Raw genomic sequence first — 14,279 nt, 5'->3', positions numbered from 1 at the left:
GCACATAACTTATTTACTGAATGTCAGATGTTGACTGATTCAAAATGTCTTGCCAATTCATCTGAAGACATCAAGCAGTTGGAGCCAGAAGAAAACATGAGGCTAAATTAGTAGAAAGAGACCATGGTGTGGGCATGCAGCTTCCCTCGAGCAGTCAGTATACTGCCTGCAGTATTGTTTTTGAAACCCACCACCTCACTTTAGATGAGTAGCTCAGGCATGGGCTGGAGAGAGTCATATCTTCCTGATTGCTACCGAACATTTCCAAAGTTTTGTCTGCAGGAACTCAGATTTCATCACCTCCAAAATGCTACTGGGATAGCCAGGTAGTGCATCTGCCACGAGAGTGCTCATTAGATCCACTTAAGCAGAAGAATTCACTGTTTTTCTTCTGCATTTTTAAGGAATGTCCTAACAGCCTACCACCCAGACAGCAGAGGTGAACCTACAGCACCTACCTTGAAGCTTCTTCAATGAATGGTGCTGTCATCCAGAAAGAACTCAAGAGAAGATAGAAGGTCTCATTTCACTGTAGGGGGAGGAAAACAACAATTCTTTTATTTCTCTGAAATCAGTTCAGTGGCTAACAGGAAAACTGCTCATAACCAGAGCCCCATCTGGAAATTACCGTAGTGAAGGGTGGAGATCCTGCCTGACCTGACCTGTAATACACCCACTGGCCTTCATTTTTTGTGACTCACAAATGCACAGAACCAGCATTTCACCTCCATGGCCTGTCTGGGTAACCGCAAAAGCAATTCCAGCCCAATCAATAGCTTCCTCAGGCCAAGGCTTCGGTAATGAAGCAATACAAGAACAATACACATATACTACCAGTCTGATTAATCTGGTAATGCTGGCATGTAAACAAGTCCAATGGTAGATTCCTTCTGTCCTGCCAATACATTGTCAGCTTGCTCTCTGCCAGAGGGGGGTGAGATCCTCTCCAGCATTTGGTCTTAGTGGGAAATCAAAGTATGAAAACCACATGAGCAGGGATTACGCTGCTTCTTGAGTCTGGCAGGCAGATGTTGGAGTGCAAGAGTAAGTTGCGATCAGCTGGTTTTTTCTGCCATTTTTCTCTAAGCACCTAGTAGTGGTTAACAGAACAACACACGCAGATATGCTTATGAAGACATATTTAGGCACATACACATTAGCCCCTTCAAATCTGTAATCTTCAGGGATTCATAACTGGACAGCACGGCTAAGATTTTCAGATGTCAGGTCCAGCACATCTGCAAGAAGTTCCAAGTGAGCAGCAGCCAGATGAAGACTTTCCTGCATCATTGCTTCCACACTGGGACCTGCCCAGAGATCCAGCCTACAGAATCCTCCTGCAGCCGGCCCCAAACACGCTCCTGGGTGCAGCATCCGGGGTCAGATTCCTAGCTGGCAAAAGAGAGCTTTGCTTTTGTTGCCCATGCAAAACTTGCAGTCAGCTCCATGTGATTTGGAGTAACAAACACAGTGGAAAAATCACAGTACTGTTGAGACATTCCAGCTGCTGATGCAAAGGGCTCATGCAAAGAAAAGCTTTGATGGCACAGTCCTACATCCCAACATGAGATAAGCCCTGAGATACTTCACTTGAGGCCGCAGAAGCACAATTCCTTCTAGTGAAGCTGAAATCAGAGCTCACTGGAGAAAAATCTGGGCAAGTCAGGCCCAGAATCAGAAGTTGCAGATGTTACTTTCAAGGACCACATTCAAGACTGAAGCCTCATCACCAGCTCACACCTGTATCCATCCCATTGTCTATGACAGACAACCACATTTGGAACAAAAATATTCAGTTCCAATTAATATCCTGTGCTTTCACCCCTGAAAAGCATGGCTTTGCCTGTCACACACAATGTGCATTGCACAGTTCTAAAACAGCTGCAGAGACTGCAACTGGAACAGCAATGAGTATCAACAGATGGACGACGACAACCACTTCACTACTACAGCTTATGCCTATGATAAAACAAAATCTAGGAACAACTCCAATTCCCAGCTAGATAACACAGAAAAGCAGCAGTTCTGGCTTTGTACTGCTTTTAACTGACCTAGATCCCTTGTAGACAAGGGAAGAACTCCCTCCAGAGCTTTTGACCTTCAGACAGGCTAATTCCAGTTTATTGTTCTTGTCTCATTTAATTATGCAAACAGGCATCAAGTCCACACTTAGCTCTGAGAATAATACTCCTCCGTCCCTCCCCTAAAACCAACGTGAAAGTTGTGGTTTTGTGATCCTTGTTCTTTTGTAGGAAACATGAATAGGTAGAAACTCATGAGCGTTTCTTCCTTGACAACATCAGTACAGGTTATTGTAATCAAATCCAAGGTCTTCTGAAATAGTCTGAAATCTTAAGCGGAGGTGGGGAAACCCAAATGGAAGAAGAGAGTAAATCATTTCTGACAAACTTCAGGTTTGTCTCAGCAGCTTGGGAAATAAACTACAACATTCCAAGGACCCGAGCGTCGAGCTCTCCTCAGCCAGAGCGGCTGGTTAGCCAGGTCTGTGTGCATCTTTTACGGGATGGAGAAGACAAAACAGTTCCACAATGCATCCTTTGAAAGCTTTCATTTGCCTTCCTCCCACATGCCTTCCTCAAGAGAATTCTGCTTGAGGGATGAGAGTGGCTAGAAATAGCCCAGTGAAACAATTAGTCAAAAAATACAGATATCAGATATGGTGGGAGAGGGAGAACTTTCCTAAACGCTACCACGGTGAGTCCCAAAACTTTGTTTGGAGCAGCTCCGTCTGAAAGATCTTTGGAGAAGTCTGAGGCTCGAAGCCCATGACGGCTGCTGGGACAGACAGGAACATCAGACTTCTCTGGCAGCTGTAGGGCCTGGTGAGCTACTGGATTCCTGGAAGTACAGACAAGCTTTTTTATTCTGGCCAGTATTGACCATAGCCAAATTACAAAACTGCTGCAAACCAGGAGCCCTTTCTTTTAGCTACTTCAGGTCAGAATTTCTAGTCATAACAGAAATGGCAATATTACCATTCCCACTGAAGCCAAATTCTGTAACAGTATGAATTAGCTTTTCTCAGAATTCCAGGATTACCTTCAAATCCTGACTTGTACGTTAACAGATGTTCTTTCTCTATACCTTCTGGTTTCCAGACCTCCAACACACTCAAGTTCCAAAATGGCAAAAAAAAAAAAAAACACCTTTACAATAACACCATGAAAACTTTTAAATTTCTCTCAAAAAAGAATAAATAAAGGAAAAAAATGGAACTCCAGTACAATATTGTCTTCCAGTACTGACAGCACTGCAAAACTTATTGATAACAGTACCTGAATCACTGTGCCACTCATTTCTAGATCAGAAGCTTTTATAATTACAGCCAGTGGCCTAAGGGACAAGCCTCTGAGATGCAGACACTATGAAGCAGCAGATGAGAATGAACACAGCTGCCAAGTACCAAAGCACTACAGAGCGTGCTCTGAAGGCAGTCCTAAAAATGGTACCTTAGCTCAGCCAGGGAAGAGTCCAACGAGGTTGACTTGGCTCCTTCTTCAGAACAAAAAGCTAGGAAAAAAATAAAGCAATTGTAGTCCAGCTGCAGACAGACTTGGACAGACCTTCTATTCACTGCAGTAAATTCTCCGTGTTCCAGGGATTGCCATCAATCCAGAGAGATGGTCAAAAACTCAGTGGGACAGGTCCGTTTGAGCTCAGCTTCTGTAGTGCTGTAAGGATAAGCAGGAAACTAGCTGCACTGCAGGCCTCGGGGAGGACCCGGGGCAGGAGGTGTGCCGATTTGCCGCCATACTCATCTCTTCAGGTGAGAAGATCCAGTGAAAAGTTGGAGGTTCTGCAGAGCAGTAACCAGTCTGCAAGGCAGCACGACTGTAAGTGTACAACCTCAGTGGCTCAGGTAGCCTGCCCAGTTCTTTGCAACCTTGTGTCAATTACAGCAATGCCAGAGACTTCACCCCCTGCCGTTAAATCTCTGGGTTTCAGACTGCTCAGGATGTCACAGACAATGCACATCCCCACACAGACAAAGCTAGAGCATGATGAGGCAACCAGGTGGAAATCCTAGAAACATCTTTATTTTAACTAGTAGTACCTCTCTCCCTAGGCTCTGCATGCCTGTCTCCAGTTACAGGAAGACCCATACTTGTCTACATGCATTAAATTGTCTTCTCTAAAGCAGCACTGTCTCCTCCCCACATGCTACTTCCCGACAGCTTCAGAGACAAGAGTTGCCCTATTGACAAAGTGGAAGCAGTTCCCTTCCTCCTCTTCTTTATCTACCTGCCCCTTCGAAACACGGCTGAGAAATCGTACTACTAAAGTAGATGCACACCCCCACCTAGCGGTGAGTTTCCTTCACAAGACAGGCACACACAGCACCAGTCCTTTGTAATTGTTAAGTGAACAGGCACTGAATATTTTCATTGCTTCACTGCTCTTAGTCTATAAGCCTTCAACATTTACTAAATTTTCTTCCTGTTCCACAAACATTCCTGTTTATACACAGCTTTTAACTTCCTATGCTCAAAGGCATCAGGACAAGCTCACCAGCTGACTGTAAGCAAGAGAATCATAGAAATCATAGAATGAAACATAGAATGGCCTGGGTTGAAAAGGACCACAAGGGCCATCTAGTTTCAACCCCCCTGCTATGTGCAGGGTCGCCAACCACCAGACCAGGCTGCCCAGAGCCACATCCAGCCTGGCCTTGAATGCCTCCAGGGGTGAGGCATCCACAGCCTCCTTGGGCAACCTGCTTCAGTGTAGAGAAGTCTGTTCTTAACCAAGAACACGGCAGTCTTAGCCTTACCAGCATGTGTTGGGCTTCATGTGTTTGAGCAAGAGCTGGGCCTGTCTGAGGAGATCTCCATGATTTGCACCCTCGTGGCCTGAAGATAACGCAGGCTTCCCACACAGCTTAAACACTCCCTCTTAGACTACCAGCATGCAGGCACACCCATCTTTGCTTTTAAAGAGCACACAGTACCAACCTGATACCCAATACATGCATTATGGCACTTCTTACCACAGCGTTGCCTCAGCATTCACTTATTTTTAGGGAAGATTCTTGGATCTCTTTGCTATATGGTATTTCACCACATTATGTTGTCCCCATAGGAAAAAAAAAAAAAAAAACCTGTTGTTTCCTTCAACTTTGAGTAGATTCCATGGCAAACACAACATGCCTCATCCATACTTTGAAGGTACCTTCACTGGAAAGTGTGGAAATAGAAGATTCTCCTCTCATCTGAAGTCCCCACTCTTCATCTAGAAAAATGCCACTGCTTCTCTCTCTCCACCTCACTCAATCCAGCCTCTCTGCAGGACCTCAGTAAGCTGAAGACTAACAACTGAAACCTAACTATCAGCTTTTACTTTACAAGATGCCAACCCAACAGTAGAAAAAAAGGCAAAAAAAACAACCCAAAACATAACTGTATAAACAAGTTTTATATACCAACACATTCAGCAATAAACTTGCTTAAATTAAGCTTTACCTCTACAGGTAGCTAGTGACTAATACCTAGGACTACACAGCATCTACAAGCTATGGTAAAGACTGTTTCTTTCTTCCCCTAGAAGCTGTCAGCAATATTAGGCATTTTGTAACTACTATTAAATCCTTAAAAAGGATTTGCCTCAGTAGTAATCTATCAGGAAAATTCTATTACAGATGACAACTTGAATTACTTTAAGCATTCTGAAGTGCGTAGAAGGAAGGAAAGACAGCAGCTCCAAACACTAAGTAAGGAATAAACTCTATCCCAGTAAATAATTACAGCAAAAATTTACATTAATTTAATAAAAGTGACTCCTAGAAGTGTAATTCTTTCTGCATGGAGGTTCCCACCAGAGGACAAGCGTGATGCTAGGCTTTACTTTTGGACACCACGGCTTCCTGAGATCAGCCATGCATAATTCATGACAAAGACTTCCACATCAGCTCTCCAGACTCACAGTGGAACTGGGGCAGTAAAAGCAAGGATCCATCAACAGTCTGTCCTCTTTGTTTGTTTTGCTGTGTGTTTTTGTTGTTGTTGTTGTTTTAAATGTAAGTCAAAACTGCCAGACTGATTACCAGTAGAGGTACTTTATCACTGCTCACTGTCAGAAGAAAACCAAGGATAAGAAAGCTATGACAAATATAAGTTTTAAACAATATATAAGGCAATCCAGACTTAAGCAGCTCAAGCAGCATATCTGCATAGGTCTAGAGAAGATCACACAGTAGAACAAAAAACTCTCCAACATTTTAAATGCAAAATAAGCCTCCCTGTGCAACACACTTAAATTTACAACGAACATTCAGAGTTTTGGTTAGAGACTAAAGATAGTTCCTATGGTGGTAGCAGTTTCTCTCCCTGCATCAGCTGATTAAATGCACTTCTATTTTTATTAACATCTCCGCCTTTAATCTTACACAATACTTCAAAATGGGCCCAGCAGTCTGGTCATGAAAACATATTTCTTGTTACTCTGACAATCCATCCTTAATTTAAAGGAGCATTCTGGAAATGCTCGAAGAAAATCAACGCACAAGGTGCAACATATGTTCAGTAGCATTCCATCTGAACTACCTGCAAGAGAATTAACAGAGCAATCCAAACACACCAACCTCTCCTTGTACTTCTGATGACCTCTTGAGAATGCTTCTGTAATACCAGACAGTACTTCACTCCTGCCTCAAGTGTTAAGTTTAACCTGTTACTACTGCTTCAGGAGCACTGATATGGAAGGACAGTTTATACTTGCAGATTCTATGCTTGTAACCAGTCTCTAAACCTAAAAGTAGTTTAGGATATATTCAAACAACTAGTACGAAACAGGTACCACGTGCTGTTATTCAGTTCCTATCTAAACAATTTAGTCTGATCAGTGCTGTAACCTCTTGCCCAAGACAACATTTCGAAAGCTATTATTATACTGCTACAGCACATTAAGATCTCATACAAGAGACACAGGAAAGGGTAGGGATGACTGAAGATTGCCAAGTCAAGCAAGAACCACAATGTCTATTTTCTGCTTCTTATCTTCTTGATTTCTAAGAAAGCTCCATTGCCTGTAATACAGCAAACTGCAAAAAAACTTCCCCAGCCCTTTTCAAATCTAGTAACCAGACCAGCTGCTACCAAAGACGAGTCTGTTAATAGATGGTTACAGAAGATTCATCTTTTGAGTTTTATTTGTTCATAGGTAACACAAAGTGTGCGTTTCCACTTAGGTATTTAAGTGCAACAGAGAAATCCATTACCTCATAAAGCTTCAGCAAAGTGAGCTATGTTTCTATATGCAATGGAACAGATTACTTAAAGTGTCTTCTTCCCTTTGTCGCACAACAGTTTAAAGCTTCAAAAACCTAAGCAAACACTTTCCATAGGATTAGACAAGCAGACATGTTGCTTGATTATGAAATGCTTTTGTGGGCTGAGCTAAGTGTTTTCTGTATTAGAGCAATTCACTTGTATGCCACAGAAACTACTACAAGAGTGAAACCAAAGTAGAAGTGGTGCCATTTTAGTAGTCTGTGCAAGAATTCCACTCTACTTTCTGCAGGATTCATATCTTGAAGATACGTTCTCCCAGTTGATCACATTCCAGATAGCTTTCAAATAATCAGGTCGAACATTTTTATACTGAAGATAATAGGCATGTTCCCATACATCGATTCCCAGCAATGGAATGAGACCTGTAAAAAAGGAGGATAACATTTAAGTCTGTGAAGAAATTCTCCACTGCAAAGTCTTATTTTGCAATTACCAAATTTCAGCAACTGTAGAAACAGAGAGCTCTCCAGCACACAAGTGCTCACTACAGTGTTTTACAGACCTGTCTGCTCTCCACACACACTGTACAAACTAAATTATTAGAATACACACCTATGAATACCCCAGAACTTCCTCGAAGACAACTGAAAGCAGCTGAAGACATTTTTGATAAGTTTGCATCTTCCCTACACGCAGTAACATGAGTATTTTCCTGGACCATGCCACCACAAAGAAGTCTCCTGACACGACTATTTGCTTCCAATACTTTAATCCTAAGTTACTGTTTCACTGCTTTCCTTGACTTGGTGCTAAAACATCTTTCTTGTCGAATTTTTGGTAGGGGGTTTTCAATGTATGGGAGAGGGTGACACTTACCCATTATACTCTATGTCTCAACACTATAACTGTTCTTTTTTTTCTTTTTTCCCCCCACTGATAAGCAGGGCACAGACCACTGTAGAAGTTCAAAGTAAACATGGAAAACACATGATATCCCCTGTCATTCTCTATGAATTCCACAGAAGATGTTTTAAAGACGTCTGTGACTGGACTTGGACAACAGCCATCACGGCAGGATTCGCACTGGGGATTAGCTCTTTCCTCTGTGGAGTGTGTCCAAGCTGTCTTCATCACTGCTATGTCTCTCTAAGCAAACAAACATACCTACAGAAGTGATCTCAGCTGCTTAGCCTATCTAGTCCTAAGAGCTGTCCCCATCCAAGTCTCATTTAACTGACATTCATCACTATCTATCAATAGTAGAGAAGCATGTTCTAAGTGTTCTGTTTTAAACTTAGCCTGTTTCATAACAAGAGATATTATATACAGCTTTCCCTCTGCTGGTGTCTGGCCTACACCATCAGTTCCCTAAATAGATCCTCGTAAGAGAAAACAACCTAAAGACAAGACACTTGATCTTCCCAATACTCTGACAGGCAAGCTACTTCCGTTACTCAGAAACAGTTCAGAGGAGCCTAACCTGAATTTAATGCCCAATGCTCTTTCACAATATGCCTCACATATCTCCCTTTTGATTAGACAGTCTCCAAGCAAAACCTACTACTCTCCACAGAATTTGTAAGTCCTGCTTTACAAATGCTGTTTTAAAAATTCCAACTGTTTTTTTGCTTCTGCTGGAAGTGATACTCAATTTTCCAGATGCTTCCTCATAAAGATATTCTCACATCTCATCCATTTGCCTCTGAAATCTGCAAAAAGTGGAGGAGGAAGAAAGAAAACTGACCTGTTGTTCCTTGCAAAGGATCTTGATTTGCACAGGCTGCTATCTGTAGACGTCCCTGCTCCTTATTATACCCAAGCCACCCCCAGCCTGATCCTTGAACACCAACTGATACAGCTGTTAGTTTCTCCTTGAAGTTTGCGAAGGAACCAAAGTCACGTTTGATGGCTTCCATCAATTCTCCTTTAAAAAAAAAAAAAAAGCACAGAAACATCACTGAATATCAGGTATTTAACATATTTCAATTCCCAGATGTCACCTGGAAATAGAAGACAGATGCATTTGGGTTTTGAGGGAACTGTCTAGACAGAATAGACACATCATTAACAATTCTGTCCCAACCTGCTCCAGACAGCAGTCAAGAAATTAGAACAGCAGCCAAACACGCTGTTATCAAAGACAGTCATGGCACTATCAGTAGAACATACAGTGCAATGCTGGAAAATTCTACATTCTTCATTCCTTTTGCCCACAGATCTAAAAGCTTCTTGGTGATGCTGAAAGTGCATCTTCAGACAGGTTTCATCAGCCCTCCTACAGAAGACTTCAACCATCCAACTGAAACTGAAATATGACACTTTACACTTACCACCTTTCAGAGTAACTTCACAGAAACTGCAGACAAAGCTTTAATACGTCTTTTCAGGTTGGATATTAGGAAAAATTTCTTCCCCAAAAGAGTGGTCAAGCACTGGAACAAGCTGCCCAGGGAAGCGGCAGAGTCACCTTCCCTGGAGGTGACCAAGAAACGTGGCAATGTGGCATGGTACTGAGGGACAGGATTTAATAGGCACATAGTGATGGGCTGATGGTTGGACTAAATGATGTCAGTGGTCTTCTTCAACCTTAATGATTCTTCCCCAGGAATGCCATCTGATATACACCTCATTTGAAAACCCTCAAGTTTATCACTGCAGCCTTTGTGAGATCTGTATCATAGGACCACTGCCTTTAATTGCAGATCACTTGTGGCTCACCATTTCTCTGTCCTCCCAAATGGGCTTTCATCCTTTAGATTTTAACTGCTAAGCTATCCCTAACTGAAAATGGAGCATACATCCAGTCACTAGGCTGGGTAGTACGCAGCACATTTCCTTCCTTCCAATATAATTAGCACAATTATCTTTCCATATTTTTCACTTGCACGCACAAGACCCTGAATTCCTCAGAACTACGGCAGTTATCATACAGAAAGGCAAACAAACTCAGAAAAATAAGGAAAATAAAGACATAAACTCTTTCAAAGAGAAAAAAGATCATCAGTTCTGCTTGTCAATTAAGACCGACCCAATGAACACTCATAACAAGCACTGACCTTTAGGCTCCCCTCCTCCACTGGGAGAAAGATTTGTCCAGAAGATGGTATGATTGATATGACCCCCACCATTGAATTTCAGTGCAGGCTGAAGCGACACCTGAGCTGTAACATCACCTGAGGATGCAGAAGATAAATAAATAGATAAATAATACCACCACAGCAGTCATTAAGTTGTCACTAGGCCTCCACCAATACTCCAAATCTTTCAAGTCTTACTAGCCTGTAACATACCTACAGAAAAGACAGGGTTTGTGACTGTTATTCACATTTTAGATAGTAGCTGACAAACTGCACTGAAGATTTCTTTATCTTTGACCTTTTCTTGTTCTGTAACTGCATGGGATGTGCCAGTACTGCGCCTATCAGGCAATTCATGCTACATCTACAGTAGCAAAGTATCTACTGCCATTCCACAGCTAAACAAAACAAACAGTAGTACCAGAATGAAACAAGGATCTAGTACTAGAAAACTGCTCAGTATTACTATTAGTAGACAAAAACATTGTTTATCCTCAGAGTTGCTGATTTTCACTTTCAGGAATGAGTGGTAGTAGTCTTCCTATAGGAAGGAATGAGCCATCTCAGGACAGACATGAAGCAGTAGCACACCTGTTAATAAAGCTTTTTTGTTTTGTATTTGTTTACAGAATTTACAAGTTCTCAGCATTTCCTCACATCCTTAAGAAACCACAGTGGTCTTTGCAAGTCTCACAGAAATAAAATATCTGGATGAAGCTGTTAAGTTCCACTACGACTCACAAGATTCCCAATATACAGAATTAAATGCTTTGTTAAAACAAATCACAGCAGTGTTCAATCACACAACCCTTAGCTTTATGTTTTTGATAGAAACAATCACTGTCACTGTTAAAAATTTCCCGGAGACACAAAACCTCAAGTTTTCTATAATCTTTTCTTAGGAATAATTTTGTTCCAACAAAAATTCATTTTCAGGAGCAAGACAGTTTAATTTTTATCATTCAGAAAAATATCTGTAAGTTAAAAAACCAGTCAGTAACTAATATCCAGTTGCTGTATTTCCAGCCATAATCATACTCAGTGCAACAAAACCGACAGGAACAGGACTGGAACAAAGCATGCAATGCAGCTTGTACCAACACTACTTGCTGCATTTAGGTATCAAGCTGAGGATGAAACACGTCTCTCACATCCAGTTCGAGAGAATCTTCAGGAAGTTTTCCTTGAATTTTACATGCCTTTAAACTCATCCACATCATCCTACAAGCTAGGAATCCAAAAATAACCCAGGACATTTGTAACGTCTTCATTATTGTTTATCCCAACATGCTGTAGAGGAACCTACTCCCCAAGACCACTACGAGGTAGAGATGGCATTTCATCACTGCTTTAAAGCACAGTATTTGTGGCACTGTCAAGTCAGTCCTGCTGAACTTGGCACTGGAAAAGAGGATGGAGAAAGGTAACTTGCCCTTAAGATACCACAAAGTATCTTGGAATTTACTTGTATACAGAGCCCCTGGCCTTTGCTCCAGCTTACCACACTCCTTACTGGACAGGTTCAGCTCAGAAGTGGTGCTCAAGAGACCTGTAAGCTCAGTTTCTCAGTCTACTGAATGATTCCTTTCCATTTTAAGAGCAAAGTAAAGCAGCACAGGTCAAACGACTGTCAGAAAAGTACAGAAAAACTCTGATAGGTGTAAGTTCTCAATGAAAGTAAGTTTTGTGATTACAGCCTTCAACTGGCAACATACAGAACATTGTGATGAAGAAGTAATCAGAACCAGCTCATGCTGAAAGTTTTCTGGAACAAAGTTATTAGATGCTGTGCAGGACCTTATCACAGATGTGCAGACTCATTTTCAGAAGAACTGGTAACAGGAGACAACAGACTCAAGTCAAGACAGCTTCTGAGTTACTTGAGCAGATACAGATAGGTTAAGAAAATGTTAAAGGTGATCTGAAAACTACTTACTATTGCTGAAAAAAGTCAGCTTCAAGGTTCTATTATCCAGAGGAGATATTAGGCAGTCACGAGATCTGCTGTGTAACCAAACTTGCGCAGTACTTTTGGCCAAGCTCAGTTTTTAAGTGTGGGAAGAAAATGACAATATTGACAAAAAGAGGTGACAGTTCAGACTTCACCCTTTCTGAGAACCTGGCCTTAGTCTTTCCAATGAGGATCAAAATACTACACGTTCTATACGAGGATATCACCTAATAAGCCAACACAAAACACACGCAAAAAAGCTGCAAGCAAATATTTGCCTGCTTTGATGTGTGCGACCATCACCAATACGCTGCAGAATAATACCAGCAAAATCCTTACGAAATATTAAAGTTCTACCTCCAGACACACTATCAGCAAGAGCAAGCAGTGAGAGCCTACCAAAGGACAGGGGGTTTTTGTTTTTTTCTTTTAAATACCTCCAAGGACCTAAAAAAATGCAATGTTTCTGCTTGCCAGAAATTCTGCCTCCACTGGGGGCTGAATCCTTAGTCATTACACAGCAGTAAAGACATCTGCAGCTTTCCTATACTTTGGTTTCCTTTTTCACTAATTAACCTCTGGAATACAGCCTTCCTGGCTCCACCACTAGCAGCACAAAGCAGCAGCCAATCTCGCTTGCTTGATTGTTCACCAAACCTCATTTGTTCGTTAATTCAGACTGCACAAGTTATTATTAGGCTTACGAGGCCACTTGAAAATCTCTAAAATTTCACAGGTGATCAACATTCTTTATTCAAGCACATCACTGGTATTTCTCAGGGACAACTTCCTACTGACTGCCTTTGGTCCCAGTCACCAGTGTAAATCCTGAACAGCTCACACTGTCTTTCCTCACCTGCTGACAATGGACATACACACCTTTTGCCAGCGCCTCTTTGTATTTCTCCTCTGTAACGTTCAGGTTGTTCACGTAGGTGGCGTGGTGTTTGCTGTGGTGCAGCTGCATGATCTCTGCACTGATGTGGGGCTCCAGCGCGCCATAGTCGTAGGGCAGGTCAGGAAGAGTGTGCTTCTGCCTTGCGACCAAGCACCCCAACGGTGCTACCAGCGCAGCCCTGCTTCTAGATGAGAAACGACAGAAGGAAGCAGTGAAGGAAGCACTCGTGCTTCACCACTTCAGCAGAGCGAAACGCTGGCCTGCTACGGCCAGCTGCCCACGTGAAGGTCACCGATACACGGGCTGCTCGATGTAGGGCTGCCACCTCCTAACCCACGTTCTTGCGCCGTAAAGACAGGAAGCGCTCTGGGCTGGGAGGAAGGTCAGCCCGGAGGGCCTTGCACCGGTGACCTTGGTACGAAATAAGGTCGAAATCCCACAGCCCTAAAGAAGCCGATCCTGGCCGCGCTGCCCGGCTCGGCTGCACCTCGCGGGGCCATCGCTGGCACCGCCACCCCCCTCTTCCCGAAATAGAGAGGACAACAGGGGGTGACCCCTCCTTCGCCCCCTCCCGCGGCCCGGACACGGAAGCCCAGGGCCCGGCCGCCCCTCACGCTGCAGGGCGGCGGCGAGCACGGCGCCCCCACCTCTCCTTCCTCCTAGCGGCGGCACGGCGCGGCACTCACCTGCCCGCCGACGCCAGGCGGCACAACATGGCGGCCAGCTCGCTGCGGCCACTGCACCGACGGCACACCGCGCCTGCGCCCGCACTGCTGGGGCGGGGTTTGTCGGCGGGACGAGGAGGGGCGGGCGTGTGAGACAGGAGCGATAGCGCTGGTTTCAAGTGGTCGACTCACTAGTTGCAATTTGTATTTAAAAGAAGTGCGCTGTTAATACCCTGTACAGTACGAGGTAGAAGGGGTTGAAGGTGAACTCACCATCTCACTTACCAGACCAGTGGTACATCAGAGCAGTGAACATAGCTCACTGATAGAGCCAGGGCTAACAGGGTTCCATCCCATTAGGGTCAGGTCCTGAGCCTATGGTCCTAGTGGTAGCCGTGACCTTGGGAATATAAATAAGTCAACAGGTAACACAAAGACTAA

At 43.3% G+C, this 14,279-nt stretch overlaps 1 protein-coding gene across 1 annotated transcript; it reads right to left on the bottom strand.

The window, feature by feature from the left end:
* Positions 1–7,137: 7,137 nt before the first annotated feature.
* Positions 7,138–13,923, bottom strand: SOD2 (superoxide dismutase 2, mitochondrial). The gene is made up of 5 exons (NM_204211.2): positions 13,860–13,923; positions 13,155–13,357; positions 10,304–10,420; positions 8,992–9,171; positions 7,138–7,669 (listed from the first exon to the last, which is right to left on the bottom strand). Exons 1-5 carry the CDS (start codon positions 13,886–13,888, stop codon positions 7,524–7,526), a joined length of 675 nt encoding a protein of 224 aa, NP_989542.2. The 5' UTR covers positions 13,889–13,923; the 3' UTR covers positions 7,138–7,523.
* Between the last annotated feature and the right edge of the window lie 356 nt (positions 13,924–14,279).

Source organism: Gallus gallus, chromosome 3 (genome assembly GCF_016699485.2).
Source record: "Gallus gallus isolate bGalGal1 chromosome 3, bGalGal1.mat.broiler.GRCg7b, whole genome shotgun sequence".
In the NCBI taxonomy this organism is placed as follows: domain Eukaryota; kingdom Metazoa; phylum Chordata; class Aves; order Galliformes; family Phasianidae; genus Gallus; species Gallus gallus.
This window is presented reverse-complemented; position numbering and strand designations above follow the sequence as displayed.